The sequence below is a fragment of the Haliaeetus leucocephalus genome, unplaced genomic scaffold (genome assembly GCF_000737465.1).
Source record: "Haliaeetus leucocephalus isolate CR32 unplaced genomic scaffold, Haliaeetus_leucocephalus-4.0 Scaffold173, whole genome shotgun sequence".
Classification (NCBI taxonomy): Eukaryota; Metazoa; Chordata; class Aves; order Accipitriformes; family Accipitridae; genus Haliaeetus; species Haliaeetus leucocephalus.
In genome coordinates, this window is record NW_010972609.1 from 4,206,080 (window position 1) to 4,221,468 (window position 15,389).

At 36.5% G+C, this 15,389-nt stretch overlaps 1 protein-coding gene across 2 annotated transcripts in view; it reads left to right on the forward strand.

Annotated features, from left to right (window-relative positions):
• The window catches only part of ANO3 (anoctamin 3), a 209,269-nt gene that overhangs the window by 119,071 nt on the left and 74,809 nt on the right, over positions 1 to 15,389 (forward strand). For both annotated transcript variants that reach the window (XM_010563719.1, XM_010563718.1), the window contains exons 3-4: positions 356 to 427; positions 12,773 to 12,909. In XM_010563719.1, coding sequence (XP_010562021.1) covers positions 356 to 427; positions 12,773 to 12,909 — 209 coding nt within the window. The remainder of the gene's footprint in view (positions 1 to 355; positions 428 to 12,772; positions 12,910 to 15,389) is intronic.

Sequence of the window (15,389 nt, forward strand, 5' to 3'; positions counted from 1 at the left end):
TGTGTATGTCACCTGTTGCCAACTGTTGCCATACACTATTGCCAACTGCGTGTAAACCTTTATAGAACAAATTAACTCTGCTGGCTTCTGCTACTAAATTTTGATAAGTCCTTCCTTAATGTTCATAGGCACTAATTATTACTCTAGTAAGTTATTTCACCAAGTTAAACTTATCTCAGGAAGAGAATGAAAGTCTTCAGTAAAGTGATCTTGTTCTTTTTTTCCACCAATGGAAAGTGCTCTTCAAAATTTCAGCATAAAGTTTTTCATTTGAGTCACTGACAGCTTTGAAAAGTGTTTCTTTTACTTAAAAAAATACATGTGAATGCTGATATGAATATTGCATTTATTCCAGCTAAAGTGATGGAGACTTTGGAAAACAACTTGCTTAAGCTGTCTAATACAGAATACAGTGATCCATTTTTAGGTAAGTTTGTGTCTGAACTGAAATAATAATAAATTAATGATTCTTTAATTACACTTGCAGTATTTAGGTGTGGAAAGGCCATACTTACCCTGAACTGATAGTTTTTTTCAAAGAGGAGACTAAATGTGGGTAAAGAAATATGTGCTGTCATAAATTTCCTGATACTTTCTCTCCTTTTAGACTAACGGTAAATAGGGACTAAAGACAGACAAGTATTTTTTTCATACATCCAGTGTAACCTTTTCCCATAACAATCCTTCATAATACAATCACTTGGAAGCATGTGTTTGAAACTGCTTTGAAATAGTTGTTGTTGTTATTATTCAGTTATTATTATTCCTCTATAGCCATGTTATTTAGTATTGTCATGGCTGCAGTTATGTTGGTTTTTTTTTTTTTTGCTTTAGATAGTCATGTATATTTGCTTTAGATATTCATGTATAAAAAGTGTTAAAATTGGGGGGGGGGTAACGCAGAAAAATAGCTATGATTTGGGCATCAAATATGCCTGCATTAATGCCATTTTGATACTTTAATTAAGTCAAAGAAAGTAGGAAAGGAGTTATTCTTAGAATAATCCCATCCTTGCAACTGCAAAATGAGTCTGTATATACACACACGAGTAGTAATTTGCAAGTTCCAAAATTAATTAATTTTGAAATTCCCTGGCTGTGTGTTACCCATCTGTAGTACACACAGATACTGCTGCACCTTGCACAGCTACTGTGAAAGATCTTTTTGCTCACAGTCAATGTAGCATCAATGTAGAAATTGTATCTTCATGGAGAAGGAAAGAGATCTGCTTTCAGAAAGCTATTTCTGCTCACTTCTCACAAGTTTTAGCATTGATTTTTCTTGATGCCCAAAATATATGATAGATAAGAGTCTCTTCAAGGTCTCCTAAAGAGGTAGCTACTGGAAATGTGAGTGAAATTGATACTTTCTCCAAAACAAAATCAACATGTTCCAGAATCATGGCACAGACCAAAAATGCGGTGTGAAGATTGTATAAGAAAAATAATGTATCTCACTAAGGTTGGAGTTGAAGCTACTGCACTCTTTTGGTGTAATTGGTTTCATTGGGTAGGCAAGCACAGGTACTAGATGATTTCACTGTTATAATTTGCTTCAATTTGTTTTTATAGGCTGTTCTATTTTTTACTAATTGCTTACACATACACGTGCTGATATTACTGCATATTTATGTATGGCAGCAGTAATTCTTTCTCTTAGTAAGTGATGCACTGTTTTTCATTCACATCACCTAGTTTTAACCTGAAAAGAAACGTGGAGGGCCTAGCGATTGAGGAAAAGATAGATTGAGTCTCATCAGCTCAAAATTGTATTAAACTTCGGTGTGGATATTTCTCCTCTGCTCTTTGAAGAGGCAGAAAAAATATTTAAATGGTAGCCCTTTGCTAACTTGATTCATTAATTTGCCTGTGTTAATTGAGTCAATCCCAAATTAGATCACTGAAATCCGTGAAGTTATTCTGTATTTACAGAAGTGTAACTGGTTAGGATGTTCAGCTACAAGCAAGAAAGGAAACAGTATTTTTAAATAAATCCCAGAAGTCAGTAGTAAGAATTGCCTTAGATAAAAATCAGCATTATCAGTTAGGTTCATGAAGAGAAATCAGGGACAGTTAAAGGTGCATTTAAAAAAATGGCCTTTCTGTAGGCCTTCAAAATACAGTTTGTTTGTGCTTAAGGATCGTATTTATGTGGGTAAAATTTGTCTCCAAGACTAAAATTCTTTATCCTGAATCTGGGGGTGGGGATGGGGTGGAAGTTCAATCAGCAATAGTCCTTTTTTTTTTTTTTTACTTCCCCCCCCTTGATTGCCAAATAGGTGAAGACAGTGCAGCGCTGCTGCATGCTTTAGTCAGTACTCTGGCACTTTGATGGAGTTTGCAAAATAGGCTGATTAATGGATATCATCTTCTTAGTGAACCTTTTCAAACTGCTCTCCTGAGAACATGGAAGAATGTTGACTTAAGTGAATGTGGTGAATTTTTAATTAGACATCATCATGGAACTGTACATAAAATAGGCCAAATGGCTTTCTCCTCTTCCAGAATTCTGTCCATCGACAAACTATCTTCTTGTGAGGAGAGAATTAACAGGCATCAGATAAAAGTCTTTGGTGGAAAGTTTCTTTTTTATTTCTGTTGACTGTAGATGAGGCCATAAATCTGTTGGACTTGTTTAGTTAGTGACGTTGATGGATTTATGAAGTAAGAAGACAATGTATTACACCTTTGTTACTGCTAACACAGACAAATGGGATCAAGGACATTATGGATTTCTGTTCTTTTCTCTGTCAGTTTTAGGTGGTAAGTAGTGTTTTTAGGTTGAGGAATCAGTAAATTCAAGCAAAGTAATAGACATTGAGCTTCTGTAGCATATAGCATGAGCTATGAGGTTTCAGAAGCGCTGGAATGCTCAGTGCTTAGCCAAAGCTTTGTGGAAATTTCCACCCAGTGAAGGTTATGAGCAGGGCTTTCCGAACTTACCTAGGTGGAAATCACCTATTGCTTGGATCTGGACATTCAGTAAAACGTTATGGCTTGCATTTCTCAAAGCGTGGTTGTAGAATTTGGTGTTCAGTCCAGAGCAAAATCATGTTATTGCTTCTACTTACTTGAAAAAGCGTTTTCTTTTCCTATATGTTTGCATTATAGAAGAGTATAAAGTTCTGTTTAAGTGACCTTTGTCACTTGTTGAGACCTGAGTTCACAAGAGATAAAACTAAGATGTGGGTTCCCAGTTCACTGAAGAACATTAATCCCTCTGGCTCCACTGCAGCTTCTTTAAGTTTCTTACTCATCAAATCAGTGAAAGATTCCTGCTTTTTGACTGTTCAGAGAATGCCTTTTTACCTAAGAACTTCTTCAAGAGACCAATATGCCTGCTGACCAACATAATACAGTTAGTGAAAAACTAATTACAGTGAATATATTCTCGACAACAAGACACATTTATTTTTGTCGACTCATTTAGCTGCAAGTAGCTAGTCAAATCCTATAACCACACACGGGGGAATTTTCTGAATAAGCTTTTTGATGAGAACATTCCAATTTGTCAAGACTTCTTCAGAAATGTTTATACAAGGTTAGAAGAGGGTAGGATTTCTTGCCATGAGGGAGACCACTGCCGAGTAACCAGTACCTTGCTGCTGAAGCTGCGTGTCAGGGAAGTGGAAGACTGAGGTTCCAGTTACTGAATTGTACAGGAAAAGACCAACTTTCGTAACATCAAGTAACAGACTGTCTTGAGGTAATACTTGAAACTTTTCCTGAAAGGTGCCTAAAGTTTTTGTTTTAGTATGAAATATGAAGACTTCAGAGCAACTTTTATAGAGGTAATAGAAGTATTTACTGCCTAGGTATGTAACACAGGAGAGATGCTTATATGAGATGACAGAGACAGTCAGGCTTAAGCCTCAGTGTGGTATTTTAGGTAACAAGAACAGTATACCTGTGATACGTTACTTACCTGGACTACTCTCTCATATTGATGCAACAGTCACAAATACCTGAAAGGTATAGATTTAGCAAAACAGGAAAAGACTTTTTCGTACTTCTTTAGAATTGAGTGTCAGGACTTTATAACAGGTAAATACAAGAGAAAATGAAAAATACTTGTATTTGTAGATACATGTAAATTTGTGTTACACAAGAACCTGGATGTTAAAGCCTGAACTCATTGCTGTAACAGTATAATTCCAGTGTAATCCATTTTTTAATACATTTGAAAGTCACACCAATGACGCTCAGACATTTGACATTCATTCTCTCAAAGGGAATTGAACATTATACTTTTTTTCAAAGTCTTCTGTCTGTGGATACTTGCTTAAAAAATGTAGTGTATATTTACATTCCATTCTGTTTTTACTGTGCTTTGTTTTTCTTCTGAAAGGCATGCTCAGTAATCACTTTGATTGTGCCAGCTGGATTTAAATGACATCGCTTTAACTTCAATTACTGAATTTCTGGCTTTACTGCAGCTACCAATAATAGCTTTTGGCTCTAGGTGGAGTTGAAAAAAATAAGTGGGGAATAGTTAGTTCCTAGTAGCTATATAGTAACTACATACAGAGAGTCACATTAATAACAATCTGTTTTCCTCTAATATTTTTAGGTTCTAGAAACATAACAGACAAGTTAAGGTTAACTAATGAGTTAGTTAATCGAGGAGCCGCTCCCCTGGTGTGGGGGTATGTCTGTGTGCACATGCATGTATAAAGAAACAGTAACTGGTAAATTTTTAAAATTATGCTTTTCTTCTTCCTTAAAGGCCATCATATGCATAAAGGGAATGAACCTTATCTTTGAATGATCACAAATTTGGCTGTCTGTCTTTTCTAAAAGAAATCTGAGTGTAAACAATTTTGATGAAGGTTATTTGCACTAGAAGTTTATCTCCACGAACAGTTGAAAAACCCTGTTCAGTAATCTCTGTTAACATTATAGGAGGTGGCTACTACATATCTTTTGGAGTTTTGAGTGTGCTTCAGAAATAAGTTGACTGAGATTAAGACAATTTAGCAGTTCTTTATTGTTGAACTGAAAATGAAGTACTCTAGTTAAGCTGAAGGAAATTTACATGATTTGCAGGAGAATTTGTTTTACTTTCTTTCAGTAATAACTCCTCTTTTGTAAGAGTAATTTTTTTCTTGCCATAACTGTAATAACTGCATGAAAAAACTTTTTTCAGTGCTCAATTACAGAAGTGCTTGTAAGTGGATTTTTATAAGGTGATGTTATGATAAACCAAAATGGACAGAATAACCCGTGCAATATATACAATGTTTACGTGAAAGGAGAGACTGAAATGTCACGGAGGATATGACTCAAGAAAACCAGGTTCAGTTTCTGCTTCAACAGAAGTGTGATGTTTCCATTGTGACTTCTAGAATAATTTTTTCAGAAGCTTGCGGTCCTTAGGCAATGCCTGCATAGGTAAGGGCTGTCACATCTATTCTGACTGTGTTGTGAGATGGCTGAAAAACTGCATTAGGACTGCATGAGAAACATTCTGTGTAACGGTTACCACTGTCTGAAAGCTTATGAGAAATTGTACATTAAGAAAAGCCTGCGCTTGTCTGTTATGGTAGGTTTTGATATATAAATACACATACACAGGTAGCTGAAAAATCTTCTATGTTACATATATAATATAGTATTCCAGGTACACAGCAGAATCAAATAAGCAGACCTAAATCCATCACAATAGCACTTATCCAGGTGTCTAGTGATATCCCTCTCCAGGTTTTTTATTGTTTCTAGGACTAAAATTGGGACAAAAGAGGATTAATTTCTTGACCAGTAATCCCATTCTTAATAAAGCTTTGCAAGGCCCATCCCTAAATGTGTAAAGGCTCAAAGGATTGACTCGAGTCATCATATCAAAGTTTGTGAAACAGAAACTATTTAGGAATAATTTTTATGTTAATTTTCCTTTCCATAACTATGCCACATTTTAATTGAAAAACATTTGCCATCCTACACTACAGTTATCTAAAATATATTGGTGGATTGTGTGTTGCAGAGAAATTGAGACAAGTGCTTTTTAACCTCTGTCATAAAATTAAAACGCACTCCTGGCTCTTCAGAAAACTATAGTAGGAAGAAAGGTAGACAAGCAGTTAAGACGACCCAAAAATGAAGATGCAAAGTGTAGGCCAGAAATCAATTTCTACACTAAATGCTTCTGTGTTGTTAGGTAAAAGACTCCCAGTCTCTCCAACATTTTATCCTGTAAGTGCCCTTAGGGCAAACCTTCCTGTCAAGCATCAAGCATAGCAAACCTATATGTCAGGAAGTGTAGATAGGTTTTTGTGATGTATGAAAACTGAAGTTACTCATCATGCCTCTGTATTACAAGACAGCAAATCAAAGCAACTACTAGGATGAAGAGATCTGTTATCTGCTTGAATAATGCTTGAATCTTTTATAAATCACTTTATACTTGAGTGGGTATCCAAGGTGATGATACATATTACTCAGTTACATGTTCAGGTATGCTAACAATTATATGGGTGCATCCACTTTAAGTATGTACCTAACTAAAGATAAGTCCTTGACTTATTGAATTGAATAGTGAAATTCCCATTGACTTCATTGAAATATGATTTGGTGTCTGCCTCTAGAATTAGAGGCTGTCACACTTTTCTATGATTTAATATCCTCATCTTTATTTAAAATCTAGCTGGTTTTTTTTCTAACTTTTGCAGTATTAGGGAAAGCTACACATTTTAATAGAGAAACCTGCCTTTTCTGACTTGGAAGTCATAGTAGTATATTAATTTTCCTTTCTTTAACATATCACTTGGGGCTTAGAAATTGTATATATAACTTTAATGATTTTTTTTAAATAAAACTTTTTATGTGACAACAGTTCAGAAGGCTCTCAACTACCACCTAAGTTTTAATTAACATAATTGAATAAGTCAAATATATCAGCAAGATACTGTCCATTGGCTATAAGAATTGTTTAAAAATGCATTATAGTTGCTTTGTATTGTTGTTTACTCAGTTCTGCAAGGACATAGTCTTTTAAATATAAGATTTTGTAGGAATAATATTTAAATCTTTCTCCTGCTTTTAGTAGGTACGCTGAAAACTCATATAAAGAGGTCGTGTAAAGGGTCATGCACATTCTGTTTGCATTAGCAATAATATTTTACCTGGACAGCTCTATTGGGTTTCCATGGCGAGGTTTGGTAGCGGGGGGATCAGGGGTGGCTTCTGTGAGAAGCTGCTAGAAGCTTCCCCCATGTCCGACGGAGCCAATGCCAGCCGGCTCCAAGACGGACCCGCCGCTGGCCAAGGCCGAGACCATCAGTGACGGGGGTAGTGCCTTGGGAAAACAGATTTAAGAAGGGGGGGGGGGAACCCTGAGCAACAGAAACTGCAGCCAGAGAGAGGAGTGAGAATATGTGAGAGAAACAACCCTGCAGACCCCCAGGTCAGTGCAGAAGGAGGGGGAGGAGGTGCTCCAGGTGCTGGAGCAGGCTCCTGGCAGGACCTGCGGCTCTGTGGAGAGAGGAGCCCAGGCTGGAGCAGGTTTTCTGGCAGGACTTGTGACCCCGCGGGGGACCCAGGCTGGAGCAGGTTTTCTGGCAGGACTTGTGACCCCGCGGGGGACCCACGCTGGAGCAGGCTGTGCCTGAAGGACTGCAGCCCATGGGAGGGACCCACATTGGAGAAGTTCATGAAGGACTGTCTCCTATGGGAGGGACCCCACACTGGAGCAGGAGAAGAGTGTGAGGAGTCCTGCCCCTGAGGAGGAAGGAGCAGCAGAGACAACGTGTGATGAGCTGACCGTAACCCCTATTCCCTTTTCCCCTGTGCTACCAGTGAGGAGGAGGTAGAGAAAATTGGGAGTAAATTTGAGCCTAGGAAGAAGGGAGGCGTGAGGGGAAGGTATTTTAAGATTTGGGTTTATTTCTCGTTATCCTACTCTGGTAATAAATTAAACTAATTTTGCCCAAGTCAAGTCTGGTTTGCCCATGACGGTAATTGGCGAGTGATCTCTCCCTGTCCTTATCTCAACCCACGAGCCTTTCGTTATATTTTTTTCTCCCCTGTCCAGCTGAGGAGGGAAGTGATAGAGCAGCTTTGGTGGGCACCTGGTGTCTAGCCAGGTTCAACCCATCACAACAGCCCTGAAAAAATAATAAGAAATTGTGCAAGGACCTCAAAAAAAAAAAAAAAAGAGTTGATAAGAATGAAGGCAAATGTCCTTTAGATGTCCTTGTCACTTAGGGGACATGGCCATGAACATACGCAAGTCCCATTCTGCCATTTGCAGTCTTCCCACTGCAGCAGAATTTTTTCTTTTTTTACAACAATCCACCCTACCACACCCCACCTCCCCGTTTTTCCTTTTTTCTTTACTTCTCTGGAGGTTTTGCAGAGTCTCAAAGTTTTTCAGGTAACTCTAGATCTGCCATTTACTTTAACATTAATGTAGGAGAGCTGGTTTTAGCCAAGAGTCTCCCCTACAGGGCAGAAATTATTTTGTGTGGGTTTTTTTTTTTTTTTTAATGATCCTGCAGTAAAGGAGAAATGGAAGAATGCTTCATAAACAGTTATATACACTCTTTACCAACTTTGTCATATTTTTACATTGACTAAAGGGTTTTTTTAGACATTTCTGAAAATTTCTATTCACTCTAGTACCTTACTGAATTAATACCTGCAGTGTAGATTAACTAAAAGCTAAATACACCACATCTGTTCAGCTGATATATTTCAACATATAACCATTGATCACTGGCTGTTGTAGAGCAGTATTTTAATGATCAGACCTACTCAGCTGAGAATCTGATCAACTTTTTCTAGCTCTGAAGAGAGGAAAAATAATGAAACCCCCAAACCTAAAAATGTTTAATAAAAAAATTGCGAGCACTTGGAAGTCCACTGGTGTATACGAATGGGACACTCCTGGCTCGTGTCTTTCAGATATGCCCAGCAAAGCACAGGTGGGATGGCATTTATTAACAGCAGAGAAGAGAACATATGCTTGGGGAGGGGGAGACAGGCAGTGGTCTGGGGTCTGTTAAGAAGCCATCTTTCTGTTAATTGGTGTAAAAGCCTGAGCTTCTGGAGCAATATGAATTGGATCTGGGTTTTTTATTTCCTCCTATGGCTTCTTGTCTACACCCTCCCCCTCCCAGAGTCAAGCAGGCTAGTTGTGTTGGTTGGCATTAGAGCCCATCCAAGAACTACAAGAGCAGGGAGAGCTGGCAGTTAATTCTCAACAATAACAACCAAATGAGTTGTCATAGGCCAGGGAAGGCATGATGAGAAATAAAAAATGAAGTAAACAGTAGCTTTCCCACAGTGCAGAGGGAAAGAGCTTGAGGCAGGCAGGCTTTTCTCATGACATTTTGTGGAGCTGCAGCCAAGTAAAGACTCCATCTTTGAATTTAAAGATGGATACTCATAATGCAAGTCAAATAGAAAGACTGTTAGTCCATGTCATTGCTTTTGGGATATGTTACGTTAAAAATATTCTTGGGCAGTTTTATTTTCTCTCCCCTGTCCAGCTGAGGCGGGAAGTGATAGAGCAGCTTTGCTGGACACCTGATGTCTAGCCAGGGTCAAACACTCACAACAGCCCTGAAAAAATAATAAAAAATTCTGCAACTCTAGCCATGACATTCAGGGATGCTGTATTGGTTTCACTTGTGGCAATCCCAAGTGGCAGTTAAAATGCAAAACAAGTAATAGAGATTGTGGAGGAAAGGATGGAAGAAAATAGCATTACTTTATAGACAAACATTGTATAAAAATGTCATGGAAGTTTAGAAACTGCAGTTACTGAGGAAAGACTTAGAGTCAAATCACTGTGTATTGTAGTGTGCATTGGTGACACTAGAAACAATCAAGCTCAAGTTCATTTAGGTTGTGCAAGTTTACCTTTAAGGGAATGCAATTTTGGCTTGGTGGGTGGGAAAATTACTGAAGAGAGACTTCTCTTTTATTAAAAGTGGTGGATATCTTTTTACAGAAAAAGCACCAGGTCATAGAAAAATACAAAAATATAGTCAATGCTACTAGTGGCAAAGTTTCTTTTTTGTCATCTTCTCTCAAGATCTTTTCCTAAACTCAACAAATTTCATTCTCTATTCTTTAAAAATTTTAAGACTAATCAAAAGAAATTTACAGAAAGTTCAACTTAAGAAACAGAATGAGCCTCCCAAAACATACACGCTTTGAAAACACACATGCGTTGCAATTGTTCTTTCTAACCTGTTCTGGTATAGAAATATGATGCAATCCATTGAACTTTTTCTTTCAGTATAATTATTTATATTAAAATTTTGTTTTAATATATGCTGCAGAAGAGGTAAATGGGACTACTAGTCTATTCAAAGTATCTACAAAGCATACTTTAGGTGTTTTGTTGACATTGATGTCTAAAACTACATGAATGTTAAGAAAAGTGCACACTTTTGAATATACTTTTAAAATATGGATTGTATGCTACATCTCTCAGCCTGACATTTTTTCAGACAGGTGTAGCAAATGCTTATTCAAGTGCAATGTTTAAATGCTATGTTTTTAATCTTCATTCCTCCCCTTTTTACTGTATTGATACCATTACTTTGTGGGACAGTGCTTTAGGTGCATAAAATAAGTCATCAACTGCTGAAAGATACAATAGCAAGTATCATTAAATTTTGTATAAGAAATGTACCTTTTAAATTCTAAATTTCTCTATTTTCGTGGGGGTTTTTGTTGCTAAAACGTTTTTTGACTACATTTCAGGCAAGACTGCAGGTGTCTCTAAATGGAAGGTTTTTGGTTTTTTTTAACAGAGAATGTGTGCTACAATTTAAAAGCTCTGTCCTTGAAAACAAAATGTTTAGCAGGTAAAAGTATGTTGAGCACTAAGGGAAAACTTATTTCATAACTTTAAATTGTTTAAATAAGACATTATGTACTTCTGCAAAGGTTTTTTTGCAGTATTAGGTGTACTCATAATGTCTAATCCTGTAAAACTTCCCTCATAAAAACAGACTTTTAATGTAAGTAGAGTCTTTCTTTCAGCTTAAAGGGCTTATGTAGATACAAGAGTTTAGGTTTCATAGGCCTGCCTCTTCATTTTACTGGCTTCTATTACAAGTTCTTCATCTTTAGTAAAGCTAAGAGCTCATCACATCTGGGCATGAGTCAAATCTGCAAAGTTGCTTAAGTCTCCTGTTTCCTACTTTGTATACCTACTATTTGAAACCTTCTTCACAGTCTTTTTACTACATTCATTTTTGTTGACCAGAGAGTAACCTATATATTAGGTTAAAACATTTTTTAAAATGAATAAAAACTCTTGAGTTTGGTGCTCTGACAATTAAAACAGGCTATTTTGTACATTAAGAAATCCCTTCACAGATTTACTGAGGTTAATATCAATATCAGAAATTACTAAGGGCTCATTTTGTGTAATCATTATGTAAGTAGCTAAACTGCAGAAAAAACCAGCTCTTCGTAAATGTTCCAGTTTAATATTCCATCTCAGAAATGTTTAGGCTACATGAGATAATTGTGGTTATTTTTTTTCTGTAGTACTTACTTTGGAGAGTTTAACTGAACAACTTAATGAAAAATACTTTGTTGTTGCAGATGAGCTTTTATGAATACAAAATTCAGGAAATTCAAGATTGTGGTTCCCACAGCAACCATGACTTGTTTCTTGGCTTCTATTTAGGGTTTAGAATTACTGGGCTAAATGCTGTTCCCATTCCCCCTGACTTTTCCCATGTTGATGCGAAAGCTGAGATGAGAACTTGGCTCAGGATTTGTGGGTAACTTTTTTGTCTGAATATGTTTCTATTTCCAATTTGTCCAAGATATAATTGTGTGGGAATAATTATTCCATCTTCTTCATCTTTAAAATATTTTTTCAAGACTAACAATTTTCCAACATTCATTAAAATTTACATGGTCCAACATTGTACAGACATTACGCCTCATTTTACTCATGCTGGGTATATACAGTAAGTATTGTCATAATTTTTTGATGGAGAATGTGCACAGAAATTAAATGTCTGGAAAAATGTCACCCTTCTGACAGAGGATGTACAGTGACTCAGAGACTTGAGTCCTAACGTGCTTGCAGTGGTGATGCAAGAGGAAATTTGGTCTTTGAGAGTGGGTCGTAGGGAGCTTTGAGGAAGGTCCTCAGTCACGTGCAGCTATCTTAGGATACTCAGTTTTTATAAAAACTTCTGCTGAGGAATTAAAACAAATCCAATGAAAAGGAAAACACTTTCTTCATGGTGTCAACTATCTTCTACCACCATCAGGTACACCTCTTAAAATGTGTTCTGAAGTGGTCACTGCAACACCTAATATGCAGATTTTCAAATACCGTACCTAATGATGAGCAGCATGTATGTAGGGGAATCAGGGGAATTTTGATTGCTTGCTTAAATGTAAAACATGAGATGTTACTCCTGTCTCCAGGATGCACCTGCCTATTTGATAACACATTTTGAGTCCCGACAATTGTGAGTCAAGCGCAAAAGCGTTTGAATATTTGCTTTATATCACGTTGTGTTTTTTTTAAAATACTGTAAAGAATGTTGTGGGCTTTTTTGGTTTGAATGGTAATAAAAATGTTTCTATAAGCCTTCTGCTAAAAATAGAACTCACTTCTAGTTTAAAACAAACATAATGACTTTTCAAGTAAAAAACTTCTGCAGGAAATGATAGAATATAAGTTACTGAAAAGTGGATTCTTAAAAGGAATATTCAACTGTGGCTGTAACAATACTGTTAGTTTACCATAACCTGAAATGAGCCCACTGTTTTCTTCTCTTTTTTCCTTCAGACATAGGAAAGGACAAAGACACATACACAGATGATTCAGAACATGGAAATTACGATGCTCGTACAGATCAGTCATTGCTTATTCAAAACAAGCTTACCAGACAGAAAACAGAACCTCGGACTAAATCATCTTTAAAGGTAACAGACACGTAAAATTATCAAATTTTATCAATAGTGAGAATGTGCTTAAATATTTTTAAAATATAATTTTTAAGGGATTGGATAAGTTGCAGCTTAAATAGGCATCTCATGATAAGAAATTTAGGTGGCTCCCCTATTATAGTATGACCTACAGAATCAGTGAATGGAGTTCTCTGTACCAAAAGCAAACAAAATTACATAGAATCAAGGATTCTAATGATTCGTATCGACTCATATAAGAGACAGTAGCCTACTTTCAAAAAATATATATTGCACAGAATTTAGGACATAGGATTCCCAGTATGGAGTGAATTCATGTCAGTTGGGAGGCCTCAGGAAATTATGAGAGTTTGGAAGAACTAAGTTCATGTAGCAAATGATCAGTTGAGAGTGATCTGAAGTGTAGGATTGTCCTTCTAAGCAAAATCCAAAGTATAGCTAGACACATTGAATGAACGATAAAATTCACTTATGTGTAGGAGAGCGTAGGAGTATTTTCAGGAACCTCAACTAAAGCACTGGAAAAGCCATCTCACCAGATAAAACTGACTTGTTATCTTGCTGAGTAATAACCTAATCACAGTATTCATCACAATGCATTTTCTACAGCAGTTCATCCATAATGCCAAAGAATTATGATGGATTTTCAGTTCAAAACATGTTTGGTTTTTTTGTTGTTGTTCTTGCTGGGACACCCTTAATTGTCTTTTCCATTAAGCATAATTGTTTGTAAATATATGACAAATGACCTAACCTCAAGAAGTTCTGAGTACTTTTCTTCTTCAAGCATTGGAATTAGTGTATTCTGCAGCACAACTTTTTTTACCAGCAATTCTCTTTTGGTATATAAAGGCATGAATAATCCCATGCTACAAATCTAGAAATGCTTTAAATAGCTCTAAGTTTCTGTGCTTTGCATACAGTATACTCTTCAGTAGGTCATTATACAGTTCTGTCATCCATTATGCCTGTGGCAGTTTGTGATTTTAGCATTGAACGCATGTTTCATGAGAGTCATGTAACTGTTGTAAAGCTTGTTTTCTCAGTCATGCTGATCTGCATTACTACAGGATTCTGGAACATAGGTAGCAGGTTGATGTGATCTCTAAGACTTCGTTTCATGGGAGGCTTTTAGAAAAGAACTTTTATAATAATAGCTATCTAATAACTTTTATATAGGTTTACAGTTAATCGTATTTACAGATTGGAAATCTGTGATGTGAAAATGAAACTTCGGTAATGACAGAGAAGGTTTATATTTTAATCTAAACCATTGCAGTGAGAACTTTTTGTGTTCAGAGGTGTTTTGTCTGTTTCTGCAAGGCTAGCTGAATTAAGACAGAAATAATAATGGATGTTCTTGTTTGATTTTGTTGATTAGATAGACAAAACCTTTTATGTTAAATGTGGCCTAAAAGACAGAAAAAATAATGCAGAATTTGCAGAATATAGACTATGTTATAGAGCATTATATTTTTAATATTTTAAAATATTTTTCATAATGGGTAAGACTGCTACCAAAAAAATCTGGTAACAGATTATCTAGTAACAGGCATTTCATTGTGCTAAAGCAAAATATTTTTTGTATTTTCATGTAAAATATAAAATCACCAGTAGCTGTGTGTTCTCCAAGGCCTGCATTCAGGACTGATGTGAAGTTTGTAGGCAGCCAGTATGCTAACTTTCTTTCAAAGTTTAAAGAGGAGCTTTGTATTTGTATTAAGTTTAAACAAAAATGCACTTTTTATGTCTCAGTCTTCTTATGTCCTGACCTACCGAACAAAGTGCTTTAGAGTTTAAAAACAGTCTTCTGAAGCCACATCTGGCTTTTAGCCTTGACAACTCCTTTTATCACAGCAATTACTTTGGAAACTTCCTTCTGCTTTTATACTGTTCTCGCAAATGAGGCAACCAAGCAGGATTCTCCTGTTTACTGTTCGCCTGCCTCCACAGGAAAAAGGCAGAGGGGATTTAGATTAGTCTTATATTAGAAAAGAAAGTTACTACTTTGCCTTTGGATTATTGTACAAGTCTTTGTGGCAATTAGTAGATGTCCAAGGGAAACTTCTTCCCCAAACGGATATAAAACTAGCAAAAGGAGGCTTCTAATTCTTTTCGAGACTTGTTGAAAGCACAGAAGACTGCTCTACAGCTTTATAGCTGGTAAGTACTCTCATATATTTGGAAGAGAAACTGATCTATCATGATAAAGAAAGTCTCAGTCTGACCAGAGAATGAAAATGAGAAACACTGCATTGGCAAAAGCATACAAGGATAAAAGCGTATTCTTCTTCTCTGCTTGTTAATGATTCTAATTTAGACTTGGTTTGGAAGGGTTGTTTTATGCCTGAGACACTCGGGGAAAAATTGCTAAAAAAAATTATTTGCAGTTAATTCTTGGTACTGTTATCTGTCTCAATGATGAGCTACTTGAATACTTCCGCAATAACGAACTTGTCTTGCTGACATGATGAAAG